Source organism: Mollisia scopiformis (assembly GCF_001500285.1).
Source record: "Mollisia scopiformis unplaced genomic scaffold LY89scaffold_3, whole genome shotgun sequence".
Lineage (NCBI taxonomy): Eukaryota > Fungi > Ascomycota > Leotiomycetes > Helotiales > Mollisiaceae > Mollisia > Mollisia scopiformis.
Window position 1 is genome coordinate 153,396 of NW_017263583.1, and position 13,594 is coordinate 166,989.

The 13,594-nt window shown below is 48.4% G+C and overlaps 6 protein-coding genes across 6 annotated transcripts; 3 read left to right on the forward strand and 3 right to left on the reverse strand.

Moving 5' to 3' along the window:
* Window positions 1-295: 295 nt before the first annotated feature.
* Window positions 296-3,238, forward strand: LY89DRAFT_636142 (kinase-like protein). The gene is made up of 4 exons (XM_018211476.1): window positions 296-523; window positions 577-814; window positions 866-983; window positions 1,034-3,238. Exons 1-4 carry the CDS (start codon window positions 342-344, stop codon window positions 3,007-3,009), a joined length of 2,514 nt encoding a protein of 837 aa, XP_018076634.1. The 5' UTR covers window positions 296-341; the 3' UTR covers window positions 3,010-3,238.
* Window positions 3,136-6,414, reverse strand: LY89DRAFT_292418 (uncharacterized protein). The gene is made up of 3 exons (XM_018206520.1): window positions 5,492-6,414; window positions 4,993-5,442; window positions 3,136-4,943 (listed from the first exon to the last, which is right to left on the reverse strand). The coding sequence occupies exons 1-3, from the start codon at window positions 6,345-6,347 to the stop codon at window positions 3,262-3,264; spliced, it is 2,988 nt and encodes a 995-aa protein (XP_018076635.1). The 5' UTR covers window positions 6,348-6,414; the 3' UTR covers window positions 3,136-3,261.
* A 124-nt stretch (window positions 6,415-6,538) lies between these two features.
* LY89DRAFT_693715 (uncharacterized protein) lies at window positions 6,539-8,157 on the forward strand (the record flags this gene model as incomplete). Its single annotated transcript, XM_018216656.1, has 5 exons — window positions 6,539-6,603; window positions 6,657-6,761; window positions 6,869-6,948; window positions 7,006-7,302; window positions 7,355-8,157. The coding sequence occupies 5 exons, from the start codon at window positions 6,539-6,541 to the stop codon at window positions 8,155-8,157; spliced, it is 1,350 nt and encodes a 449-aa protein (XP_018076636.1).
* LY89DRAFT_714112 (putative DNA-directed RNA polymerase I and III subunit Rpc40) lies at window positions 8,038-9,592 on the reverse strand. Its single transcript, XM_018218104.1, has 2 exons — window positions 9,516-9,592; window positions 8,038-9,465 (listed from the first exon to the last, which is right to left on the reverse strand). The coding sequence occupies exons 1-2, from the start codon at window positions 9,570-9,572 to the stop codon at window positions 8,386-8,388; spliced, it is 1,137 nt and encodes a 378-aa protein (XP_018076637.1). The 5' UTR covers window positions 9,573-9,592; the 3' UTR covers window positions 8,038-8,385.
* A 111-nt stretch (window positions 9,593-9,703) lies between these two features.
* LY89DRAFT_606697 (NADH-ubiquinone oxidoreductase-like protein 49 kDa subunit) lies at window positions 9,704-11,376 on the forward strand. The gene is made up of 3 exons (XM_018210430.1): window positions 9,704-10,476; window positions 10,526-11,261; window positions 11,312-11,376. Exons 1-3 carry the CDS (start codon window positions 9,808-9,810, stop codon window positions 11,332-11,334), a joined length of 1,428 nt encoding a protein of 475 aa, XP_018076638.1. The 5' UTR covers window positions 9,704-9,807; the 3' UTR covers window positions 11,335-11,376.
* Window positions 11,377-11,483: 107 nt separating this feature from the next.
* LY89DRAFT_762333 (uncharacterized protein) lies at window positions 11,484-12,591 on the reverse strand (the record flags this gene model as incomplete). The annotated part of the gene is made up of 1 exon (XM_018221573.1): window positions 11,484-12,591. Exon 1 carries the CDS (start codon window positions 12,405-12,407, stop codon window positions 11,484-11,486), a length of 924 nt encoding a protein of 307 aa, XP_018076639.1. The 5' UTR covers window positions 12,408-12,591.
* Window positions 12,592-13,594: the final 1,003 nt, after the last annotated feature.

A 13,594-nucleotide genomic window follows, 5' to 3' on the forward strand; every position in this document is an offset into this window, starting at 1 on the left:
AGCCGCTGCGGCCGCTGAGGCCAAATTACAAAGTCCAGCCAGAGCTGGCACGACGAGGGCTGCGGCCATTGATCCTCCCAAGCTGGAAGGTGGCAGAAGAAGAGGTGGAGGATGTCGAGGAGGAGGTTATAGAAGTAAGTCAAATCCCGCTATTGACATTTGGATGGTTCTGCTCGGCAAAAGTCGCGTAAAGTGGTCGGACATTGATAAAATCTGCCCACAAACGCGATAAATTCACCCTCGCTAATCTCAAACCACAGAACCTCATACCTCAAACTTTCCCAGCTCAACCTACAACAGCACCAACTTCTCCAAGACGTCTCTCGGATCCCATCGCCGCGATGGACAATCGCCTTCAAGTTCGTCCACAGGAGACCAGTCTGGTCAAGATCAAGGCTTTCGAGGATGCGCGCAAAGTTCAGGCTCAGGTGATCGAAGAATGCAAGAAGAAGGGGAAGGATCCACCTCCATATGTGCTAGAGGAATTGATTGGCAAGGGCAGCTTCGGTCGCGTCTACAGAGGGTACGTTGATCAACCACAGTATCACGTGTATAATTTACTGATTGTGAGAACAGAAAGGACATGAAGACGGCTGCCATCGTTGCTGTCAAGATTATTGATATCGATGAAAGCGATACCGTCAATCCTCGTCAGGCCGATTCTTACAGTGAATTCCTCAAGGAGGTCAACGCTCTTCGACTGCTCAGTGAGAACAATGCCAAGAACATCAATCATGTGCTCGAGGCTTTACCGGTTGGCAAGGCTATGTGGATGATCACTGAGTATTGCGGTGGTGGCAGTGTTGCAACTTTGGTAAGGGGGAAAAGGTCACATTTTGAATTCATGAAACTGACTCGCCAATAGATGAAGCCCACAAGTCCTGGTGGATTGAATGAGAAATGGATCATCCCGATTCTGCGCGAGGTTGCTCTAGCTTTGAAGTATGTTCATGAGGTTGGCATCATCCATCGTGACATCAAATGTAAGCTCAATGCTCCGTGCGAACAAAGATACTCTGCTAATATCTCACAGGTGCGAATGTGCTCGTTACCGAACAAGGCAGCGTACAATTATGCGATTTTGGCGTCGCAGGCATTGTTGAAAGCAAGATGGACAAGCGATCTACCATTATTGGAACTCCTCATTGGATGGCACCTGAACTGTTCAATGCGAAGACCACTTCATATGGCAAGGAAGTCGACATTTGGGCCTTTGGGTGCATGGTGTTCGAGCTCGCAACTGGTTCTCCTCCATTTGCTCATCAGTACAGTGTCGAACTACTAGGTGCCGCACTTCAACAACAAACTCCAAGACTCGAAGATACGAAGGACTCTCGCTTCTCCAAAGGCCTTAAGGACCTTGTCGCTTTCTGCATCCAAGAAGACCCCAAAGCCCGACCCATGATTGAGGCAATTCAGAAGCACCCGTACCTTATCAATACGGAGTCGAATTTTCCAGCATCTAGTCTTCGAACTCTGGTTGGTTCATTTAAGGTGTGGGAAGCACGTGGCGGGAGCCGGAAGTCCTTGTTCTTTCAACACGGTGCACAGCCAGACGTATCATCCGCTGCACCTCTTGACGAAGGCTGGAATTTCAGCACAACTGCCAACTTTGACCTGGAAGTAGCTCATGAATACGGTCTGAAAGATGTCATAGACGCATATGGACCCGACGCCGCCATCGGTTTTGAGGAAGAGACTAGTCGCCCTAACCAACGTCAACCGGCCAAAGTATCTAGACGACGACCACCTCCGGAAGCTCTTGCACGCCTTCCTGCACCGCTTGAGAAGATCTTCGACCCAAACACCATGTCTAACTATGAGGAAAATAGTCGCCTTCATTACGGTGGGCCCATGCAGCCACCACCTACTTCCGATTTACCACTTCGAGATGATTCTGCACAAACATCCATCAGAGACACATTGATTGATCTCAATGTCCCTGACCTTGACTCTGGCCCTTCAACCTTCCACGATATGGACACAATCCGCGCAAACCGACGTGTTAATGACGGCATTGAAGACGACTATGGTGCTCAAGATTTCAGCAGACCAGCTTTGAGCGATCCAGCAGATGTAAATTCAAATCGGCAGACAAGAGATTGGAAATTCCCCTCCATGGCTCCACCAGCTTCAGCAGATCCCGAGCTGTCCAGATTCCCACCTTCATCATGGGAACTGCCTCGTCCTGCAGTGACTCCTGGTTCCGGCAGTCGACCCACCCTAGTCCACCACCCAACAGAACCAATAGGAATAGGTGCATTCGGTGGAGGCCTCCAACAGTCCACTTTGCCATCGGATCGTCTATCAATGCAATCTCTTATAGATCTTGACATGAGTCTTCCGGATCCAATCCCAGAATATCGACCTTCCACTGCCAACTCCGATGCTGCATCCACTACGAGCGAGACTCCTGCGTCTGCGAATCCCTTTGAGCTTGAGAAGCAGCTCTATCAGCCTTCTGTTTCAGGTGGTGGCCGGGAACCTTCTATCTATGTCACTGAAGACTCCTCAAATAACTACGAGCTCCGCAACGGCAACACACTCAGGGATGGTGGGGATATGTCCGATTTCTCAGCCTCTGATGCCGAAGGAACCGCCCATGAAGCTGCACAATATGATGAAGATGGTTACTACGTTGTCAAAAATCCGCCTACCAACGGAAACGGCACATCTCAAGTTCGGGCTCCCAATGGTGACAATAAGGCATTTGATTCTATGGCTATGCCACCACCACGTCTTCCAGACTCTCAAGCAGTGCCCAGAAATGCTGGCCAGTATATGGGAGACTCTACGTACAATATACCCCCGTTTCCAGAGGCTCCGTCCATTGCGACTTTAAGTGGTACTGCTTCGCAGAATGACGTGGCACATGAGATCGATCGCATGATGAACTCCATGTCTGCTCAACTCGGCTCATTCAAGAACATCTTTGAAAGCACAGATCTAATCCAAAAGCGTGGGTCCATGCGCCGTGATCAGCCTAAGGACAAAGTTTCGGAGGAATAAGCTGCATGGTTTTCAGATATTTGTTGGAGTAATGATTTGAGACGGCTTAATGAAGCACGCTCAGCACGGCCAACGGCTTTTTTGGGATCAATAACTTGCATGTTAGATTATGAATTGCCACGAACTCTACGAAATCATAGCGCGGCGTTTGTAGCTGGACATGACCAGCTGGCAGACACATTTCAATGATGATACCATTTCAAAGACTATGAGCCATTATCGTGATTACAACTTGCTACTACCTAGGCCTCATCAGAAGCTAGCAAGATCTCCCATGAGCAAAGCCTGGTACTTCTCTACAATCTCTCTAATCCTGACCAGCACGCCCGCAGCTAACATTCTAACTCTCTCATCCTCCTCACTTCCACCAGCTCCAACCCTTCCAAATACACCCTCAACCCACTCTTGCGTCTCCAACATCTGCCGACCGTGAGCATCAACCAGCCGTCTCTTATCCTCATTCAACTCAAGTATAGTCATGAACCCAAACAACAACGCCTCCATAACCACAATATCTCCCACACCCTGCATCCTCAGCCCCAGCAACAAATCCCAGAACTCAGCCGTCATCTGTGGTAGGCTCAACGTATTCGGTCCACTAGCATGTAACAGTAACGATAACGTCTTGATGAACAAAGAAAGGAGATAAGGCTGGAATATGACGTTTGAACTTGATGATCCATAAGCTTTGAGGTAAATGAAGAAGCGCCCGGTCAGAGGGAAGAAGAACCCATCTGCGACCACTTTGGCGAGGCTGTTGGCGATGGGCTTCTTCCGTTTCTTCTCGACCGCCATACGCGAGCTGAAGGTGCGAATTTTGAGAATGGAGGGACCGGTTATTTTGTCTGCTAGGGTGGCGGCCATGGGTGCTATCATCGTGTTGGTGAGTTGTGTTGATAGAGAGTCGAGTGCAGACGGGGGTCCTTTGTGTGTGGGTGAAGGAGCGGCGTAGATTTTGTGCATGCTTGCTGGGAGAGTCTTGGACGGAAATGAGGCATTGGGAATAGCTTTGGAAGTAGCGGTGAGAGCTTCATCTTCCGAACCGAAACCTCCTAGTTCGCGAGCGCCAAGGCCTAGGGTAGTGAGTACGGAGGCTCTCTGAGAGAGAGAGTAGTCGCCATCGAAGAAGGTCTTAGAGTACCATTGTCCCATCTTGAGAGGTAAGGCGATGAGAATGGCAATCATGCCTTGTATTCTCATGTCTTGGAAATTTTCAATCTCATACTTATCTTGAAGGCCTAGGAGTAGTGTAGCTAATTCTTGGGCGTGAGACGAGACTTCTGTACCAAAGTTGGCTTTCCGTCGGATCAGTGGTGCTGCTGTTGATAAAGCTAGTTTCTGTCGGTCGTAGTTTTCCGTGTCTCGTAAGTATGTGATCAAATCACGGACATAGACTGGGGCTGTAGGCTTGTTACGAGTAACTAGGGTCGCATCTTCGTCCGAATCCTCAACATCGGAATCTAGTTTCTGATATGGTACCAAGCCATCGTCATCTGACTCCTGTTCCTCATCGTCGTCATCGTCTTCGATCTCTTCAATCGCAACAATCTTGGATCCTGTAGGCGCTGATGTCGGCTTCGATGTTGGTTTGTGAGCTTGAGCCTTTTTGGGCGTAGATGTCTTCGTCAAGGATCCATCTATCAGACCCTGAATGGGTCCTATCATATCCTTAACATGGACCAAGCTTTTGAACCATTTCGCTTCTGAAGTGGTCATCTCATCAATTTTGAAATCCATTCGCTTGTCTCCCTTGTCTACAAGGCTGGAAAGAGCTTCACCCACAACCATGCCAAGAAACCTGGCACGAGGAGATGATGCAGCAAGTCTATTTGAGACTACGCCAAGATGGCTGCCCGATCTCATCATCATTGTGAGACGCAGCGGTGCCGTTCGGTGGACATAGCCAGCTGCCAGCAAAAGAACTTGAGCATGAACTACGATGCATTAGTATCTACAGATGGTAGCTACAATATGGAGACCCACCTTCTTGTTGTAATGTGGGAGTATGTTTGATATACAATTTGTTACCAAACTGGGAAAGACTTTTGTCAAATACTGATTCTACATCAGACTTGCTCTCAGCTATGGTTACCAAGGCAGCACGACGAATAGCAATCCCTTCTCCAACGCCAGCTCCAGAGGAATTGGTTAACCAAGAAACCAGGTTGGCTTTCCTGGTTTCTGCCTTGGCGATTACCGCAGTAATCAGACCTGCGGCTGCGGAGATTGCCCTCGAATCTGATTGCCACCACTCTGAGTTATCCTCAGTGGGAATGGCCGCTGATAGATAGTCTCGGGAAAGAAGATTCAAGACCGTGTAAAGTACATTCCGTTGTTCGATGTTGGAGAGGCTTTCTAGTAGTTTCTCAAGGTGAGGTTGGTATTTAGCGTCGCCGAGTGCCAGTGAAGTCAGAAGCTCCTTGACGATAGTGTCTGGACTTCTGTTAGTACTGATTTCACCGAATATGCCACTTGTTCTTACCTGAGTATCCTAGACGCAGTGATTTCCCCAACAACTCTCCACAATTGCTCCATCCGTTTTCAGATGTTGGAGATGCTTTCTTTGCCCAGTAAGAAATGTTTTGAGCAAGCCAGAGGCCATATTGCTTGCCATCTGCTGCCCAGCTCCTCTCCTGGACACTTTTACTCAGGTCGTTGATAACATCTTCGGCTTCAGCAGCAATGCCTAAAAGTTTGCCCCCTGCTATTGCACTTAGGAGCTCATTCCACACGGCTTTCTGCTTTGCAACCGCATCACTGCTTTTACAAATTTGCATCCAAAACATATAGACCGTCTTGGAACCTTGGAGAAGAGCTTGTAGAAGTTGAACCAGTATGCTCAAGCTGTCTTGAACATTATGCCCGCCAACTTCCTTCTTGCGAGCCTTGGCTTCCTGGATATGTTGCTTCAACCGTAGCAAGATTGCGTTCAAACCTGTCACACTCCGAAGACAGGACAGGAGAAGCTCGAGCTCGGATGAAGACTTCAGCTTCCCTCTTGGTGCGACTTCTGAGCTCTTTGCCTTGCGTGGCTCGTGGAAGATGACCCAGTAAGTAGGAACGACATCTGAGACCAGGGCATTGACTATCTGAGCTGCAAGTGGACTCGGAGATGTGACAACAAACCCTTCAGTATTTTCATCCAGATAATTTAACGTTAAGACTAACGTTTCATAGTCGGGCTCATTCCGCAGTATCTCCAAAGCTTCAACCGGTGTTCCTACTTGAGAAGGAGCTTGCGACTTTGCGACTGGCTTGAAAACTTCGACTAAAGCATCGGGGGGGTTTTGTTCCTGGTTCTTGTAAGAAGTACTCACAGGAGTGAGTAGACTATCCATGCCTACATCAGAACCAAACTTTGCAACTCAGATGTGTTCGGAAGGCTTCTTTGTGATTCAAGAAGAAGATAGGTACAGTTACCTAGTGTTCGTGAGGCGCTAGTCATGCAGGCAGATAACGATAAGGCTGCCTTCGCTTTTAAACTTCGATACTCCCCTCTTAAGCTGTTGTATGTTTATGCTTCCTCAAGATGTCACAACCAGTCATGGTGTCTGGCACAATACTTGCACCTTCGTCAACAATGGCCACCCGATGGTATGTCGCAAATCTCTTACTTCAGAATCTGCCTTCAAACTGACCTTTCCCAGGCAATACCTCGATAATGTCCGCAGGAACAGCGGTCCTTTCACAGATCCCGATGTATTTGATGCGAGCGAAGCCGCCGCAACGAATATGGAGCAGATAAATGTATTGTAAGTCTGGAACTTCCTGTTCTGGAAGACTTGCTAACATTCTACGCAGAGTTATGTTGGTTGCCTGGACATAATGAGGAGAGATTGAACCTGCTGACAGTAGGTAGTGGTGCAGGAGGTCTTGGATGCGAAATACTCAAGAACCTAGCTCTTTCCGGCTTCAAGAAGATACATGTCATTGATATGGGTAAGTCTATCTTCCATTGACGCGTTGGGCTTGGCTGGGCTTACGCAAGATATACAGATACCATCGACGTTTCCAATCTCAACCGACAGTTTCTCTTCCGCCAAAGCGATGTCGGCGAGTCCAAAGCAGAGGTGGCAGCAAAATTCGTAGAGAAGAGAGTCAAGGGTGTCTCCATCACGCCGCATAATTGCAAGATACAAGACAAAGACGAGGATTTCTACATGCAGTTTACACTCGTTATCTGTGGTTTGGACAGCATCGAAGCTAGGAGATGGATCAACTCTACGCTTGTCGATTTGGTCGATATGAACAACCCAGATAGCTTCAAGCCATTGATTGATGGAGGTACTGAGGGTATGTGTTCTGACCTAAAGCAACTAGGAAGCCGCAGCTAAGCATGCATCAGGTTTCAAGGGCCAGTCACGGGTTATCTACCCTACCATGACATCTTGTATAGAGTGTCAGCTCGACATGCATGCTCCACGCGCTGCTGTCCCTCTTTGCACGCTGGCTACTATTCCGCGGCAACCTGAGCACTGTATCGAATGGGCACATATCATGGCATGGGAGCAAGAGAAGCCATTTCCAAAGCTCGACAACGATGATCCGGAGCATATCACCTGGCTATACAAGAAGGCTTTGGCTCGGGCCGCTGAATTCAATATCACTGGTGTCACCTACTCGCTTACGCAAGGCGTTGTCAAGAACATCATTCCGGCTATTGCATCGACAAATGCCATTATTGCCGCAAGTTGTTGCAACGAAGCATTCAAGATCGCCACCAACGCCAATCCAGCACTAGGAGGAGAAGAGAACTACATGATGTACAGTGGGAACGACAGTATCTATACATACACGTTCAAGCACGAGAAAAAAGATGACTGTCCTGTGTGTGGGAATATGGCGAAGAACCTCGATGTGGACCCCAACCTGACATTACAAGAATTCATTGAATCGTTGGCAGCAAGACCAGAAGCACAGCTGAAGAAGCCATCTATCAGGGCAGAAGGCCGAACTCTCTACATGCAGAGTCCAGAAAGCTTGAGATTGCAAACAGCACCAAATCTGGAAAAGAAGGTGGGAGATCTGGTTGGAAATGGGGATGAAATAGGAGTCACCGATCCTTCACTAGGCAGAGTCGATTTCAAGTTCAGGTTGAAGTTTACAAGCGAGTTTGTCAAGGCGGAGACGAACGGCCATGCTAAATGACCCTTTGGTACGGATGGTAGCTAACCAGTAGCATTCTCAGTATCATGAGGCGATGGTTTCTGGCATAGAAGACACTTGCATATGATATCATGAAGACACGAATTATGAAAGTGGCCATTTTTGATTCAGGCTTTCAGACTCTAAGAGAGCCTGGTCTTATCTCTAGATAGCATCAAGGAAGCCATCCAACGCCTGCCCCCAACTCCTGCAATGCTTGTGACGCGTGATCTATCGTACCATATTTGACAAGTTCTCCTTCAGTGCTAAACATTTCTTCCTCAAAACCTGTATCGACTCAATGAAGAGCTCCTCACTGTCGAATTGCCCCAAGCTTTCAATAGAGAATATGAAATGATCGCGGACTCTTCCCAGCTTGACCTTGCCCTCGAATTCCTTATGCCGTAAGCACTCTCTGCTGACAGTATCCTTCATGGCGTCTTTGACAACCGCCTTCATCTCTCCCTCGTGTCCCTCAAATCCACTGCCTTTCTTCGAAGCGTCCTTCTTGGTCACTGGTTCCAAGTCGATCACACCTTGAGGAAAGCACGCCGCAAACTTCTTTGCATCCTTTCCGATGATTGGCTTCAGGATCTGTATCGATGGTAGTAAACGGTATGAAGCGGTAGCAACCGGTGAGAATTTGGCGTGATCGCTCCCGATGCCCATGACAGCATGCATCTCTACGTCGATACACTGACCTGGACGCATCTTGGCAATCAAGATATCCGGATTCGTAGGCTGGATTGCACCTTCTCCGGAGAAGTATTTTGTCTGTTCACCGTAAGGCTTGAACACGATATCCTTTGCATAGACGTGTGCGTTATGGTATGCCTTGTGCGGGTTCGTCTCTCCTCTTGCTGCTTGGTCGTTGCGCGTGCATTCGATTTTCAATGCTAGAATGATCGTATTGTAATCGTATCCCTCGATTTTCTCCCCAGACCCTTCCTCCGGCTTGTGGTAAGGCCGCAGGAAGTCCCGCAGCCCTTTTTTGTTGCCCTTGAATGGAATCAGGCCTAACCGCTGCGCCAGGACTTCGTCTTGGATTATGGAGGTATTGTTGTATACGAAGACGTATTCAATCGCCAAAGTCCAGATCTCAGATAGAAGAATGCGCCTGAAAGCGTTGGCGACGGAGGCATCTAACCCAATAAGGGAGAAGGAGGATTCGAGAGGATCATTTTGGTAGAATTTGACCTGGAAATTGTCTCTGAACTTCGCAGCATCCCAAGAATGGTCTTCGCCTGGATAGTGACCGGGGAAATCAACGGAAGAAACGTCTGTAACAGTTTCTGCGTTGACACCAACTAACTGGAAATAATGTTAGAAACTACAGAAAATAAACAGACCCTGTTACATACTCGTCGGCGCTCCAGCTGCTCCTGCGAGGGTTGGGAGGGAGCTTGGTAGGGAGCCATTTTCTATGGTGTTGATTTTGTATGGCGGGGTCTGCGTCGCAAAACAATTTTTCGATGCTCAAGTTGACCCCTGTCAATTTTAGTCGGCCTGCAGCCACTAGCTAGAACCTTATTTCTATCTCAAGGTCATCGATTGAAGCTCAATCGTTCAGGTTCAATCTCCCCTCCTCAAATCAATTGTCGAACCTTGAGGTCTGGTCACAATCACCAATCTCCCCTAGACCTCATCATCACGATGGCAGCTTCACTCACCCGGCTGGCCGGCCGCAATGCCAAACGCCTCTGCCTGCGACCTGCACTCCCAAAAGCCTCTGCGCCACGAGCTTCAGTTCGAGCTTTCTCTGCTGTACCTTCGAGACGATATGCAGAGGAATATGCTGGTACGAGACTCATCCCCACCGACGAGCACTTCGCCCATCCCACCAACCCCGAAGACCCTCAGCATCTGAATGTAACCCCCGACTCGAATTTGGACGGCGAGGCGGTTGAGAATAGGAAGATCAGACACTACACTGTGAACTTCGGTCCACAACATCCTGCTGCTCACGGTGTGTTGCGGTTGATCCTGGAGCTCAATGGAGAGGAAATCGTGCGATCAGATCCTCATGTGGGATTGCTACATCGTGGCACTGAAAAATTAATTGAGTACAAGACATATCTTCAGGCATTGCCATATTTCGACCGACTGGACTACGTCTCTATGATGACCAATGAGCAATGCTTCTCACTGGCAGTAGAAAAGCTCCTGAATATTGAGATTCCAGAGCGGGCAAAGTGGATTAGGACGTTGTTTGGTGAAATCACGCGAATCCTTAACCATCTCATGTCTATCTTGTCTCATGCAATGGATGTTGGTGCACTTACTCCTTTCTTATGGGGTTTTGAAGAACGTGAAAAGCTTATGGTGAGTAAATATGTTTGTATTTGCTGTAGTAATGCTAAACTTCGCGCAGGAATTCTATGAAAGAGTTTCAGGGGCCCGCCTCCATGCTGCATATGTCCGTCCTGGAGGAGTGCACCAAGACTTACCCGTCGGACTTCTCGACGACATTTATCAATGGGCTACCCAATTCAGTGACCGCATTGATGAGACCGAAGAGTTGTTGACCGATAATCGAATCTGGATTGGCAGGACGAAGGGAGTAGGGGTTGTCTCGGCGGCTGATGCCTTGAATTATTCGTTTACTGGGGTTATGCTGAGAGGCTCTGGTGTTCCATGGGACGTTAGAAAAAGCCAACCATACGATGCGTATGGAGAGGTTGATTTCGATGTACCCGTTGGAGTGAATGGTGACTGCTATGATCGATACTTGTGTCGGATGGAAGAATTTCGGCAATCCCTCCGGATCATCCACCAGTGCCTGAATAAGATGCCTGCTGGTCCGATTCGAGTCGAAGATTATAAAATCTCGCCACCTCCTCGAGCAGCGATGAAGGAGAACATGGAGGCCTTGATCCACCATTTCTTACTCTTCACCAAGGGATATACTGTGCCACCTGGAGAAACATATTCAGCAATTGAAGCTCCCAAGGGAGAGATGGGAGTTTTCGTTGTTAGTGATGGGAGTGAGAGGCCTTACAGATGCAAGATCCGGGCTCCAGGTTTTGCCCATCTCGGAGGGTTTGACCAAATCTCAAGAGGACACTTGCTCGCTGATGCCGTGGCAATTATCGGAACGATGGACTTGGGTGAGTAATTTCAATCCACTTTGTGGCATAGCGGCTGACCATAATTGCAGTGTTTGGTGAGGTCGATCGATGAAAATTGAGTGGAGAGTTGGTGTTGTACATTTGTCATTCAAGCGGTGCATCTTCTTTTGTTTGTACAAAGTCTTAGTGGCTGAGTTAGCAATGCCAGCACACCTCAAACTAAAATCCCGGGACTCTGTGATTTCACTTACCAGTGCCCGATTACTTCGTCGCAGAATTTGCCATCTCACTGCTAACAACAACAGGACCTGAAAATTCCTCTGCTGCTTGCTCTGCCACAGGATTCTCTGTTGGTTCGCTCATTTCTGCCAGCTCCGCCAAGACAACTCGTGGAGAAGCCCGATAGTTGCCCTCAGTTGGTTCAGAAGATGCTCTCTGCCAGGTTCTTGGTGCTCTGCCAGCGAATGGCATTGAGGAAGGAAGAGGTGGTAGAGCCGGCAGTGTTGGTAGGGTCGGTGGTCCTTGCTCCGGATACCACTTCATGCCTGATCCAGGTTGTCCCATCAGAAGTTGTCCCTCCCACAGCTGTTCCTTGCGCACATATCCTCCTTCAGGAAAGCCGTAGCCTTGCTCCACATGCGCCAGTGCGCCTCCTTGGCTGTCAATTCCAGTGAAGTAGCCAACGTACTCGTATGCTGCCAACTTAGCCTCCCATGCTTGATCTTGCCGGCTTGACTCACCCCCGATCGCATGCTTGTTGTCTTGCTTGACGGATCTATCTCCACCACGGTATCGGCCTTGGTAGCCAGTGCCGCTGCCCTCACCGGTAGAAGAGATATCATAATCGTGGCCATGAGTGTTTCCACCAACTAGCTCTCTGAGCTTTCCCTTGCCCTTTGCTCCACGAGGTCTCATGCGACGGCCACGCTCCTCAGAGTCAAAGATGACCTCACATTGACACAAGCCGTTCTCGTGGAGCTCTCGGTGCTTGGCTTCCTCGTCCAATACCTTCTTATTCCATAGAACACGTGCACAAGCGTGGCAATTTTCATTGGTAAAAATTGGTCGCTCAGCAGGGAACTTGCATGGAGGATACATTTCGTTAGACTCCGTCAAAGGACATTGTCTGAGATAAGGGATAGAGCAATGGCCACAGTTGTAGCCTAAGAACTCCTTGACACACATGTTGATGGTTGTTGAAGTATTGCTTGATAGGGGCTCGGGTAAATCTATGACACGTGATTAGCGTTTATTCTTCAAGGCAAGTGCCTTGTAGTCATTCGTGCCAGTCTTGACCACGAAGAAAAAAAATGATGACCATGCTCTGAGCAGCTTGCAAACAGAGGATGGAGTGTCTTCGACACTAAGCATAGCAACATGTGTAAAATCTTGCAAAGGCAAATAGCAAACAAGGCATTTTGTCTTGCGAGTTGAACAACACAGCAAATTGCCATCTGAATCCTATGCGCCTGTAGCGAACTCAGCACACAACCTCGCACACTATGCGTATAACGAACAAGGCGAAGGTCTTGGGAAGAACGGGCAAGCCAGCTACACTTTCGACCACACGCTATTGCGTTTGCGAAAAGAATAGCGACGGGTGTAGTTGATCAACAATGCTAGATGCTATTGTATTGCTGGCTGGGTAAATAACTGCGACGGTTGGTTGCCGTATGGCGGACTGGCCAAATAGCTGCGACGGTTGGACAACACGCTATTGTACCGCTGCCTGGGCAAATAGCTGCGACGGTCGATTCACACGCTATTGTCGTGCTATGTGAATAGATACAATGGTTGTTTCGAAGGCTGTTTCTTGCGGTGCAAATAGCTGTGAAGGATCTTCCGCACGCTATTTTTCACCACTTCCGCTATCACCATGTTATGTGGCTCAAAATCGATGCAGCTACTTCTGCATGCCAAATGCTCTTGTCTTCGGTCGCTTTCAGAACGAAAATGTTTCACTTACTTTGAAGTTATGTCTTGCTCGAATGATGAGAAGTACCGACAAGTGCGGTCAGAGATCTTCACTAGATCATTATTAGCTTGGTTGAACGAAGAACCAAAGGAACAAGAAGAAGAATGACCAATAAATCTTCAGCTCGTACCAGTCAAAGTTGCCAAATGCTAGCTTGTTCTGAGTTCTGATTGCTGCTCTGGCTCGCTATTGTAATTTATGGCAGACGTATGAAGTATCTGGAGGATTCTTTTGGGCGATGGACGGATTTTCTTGTCTGTGGCAAATGTTCTGGAAGGTAATGAACCTTTGTATTGAGGCACCGATGATGAAAGACGCACAAGGTTGGAAAAGTTTCGCGAAAGATCAAGGATGACGTTCTCTTGTTTGCTGATAATCAATGTGTTGACTGCGTTGC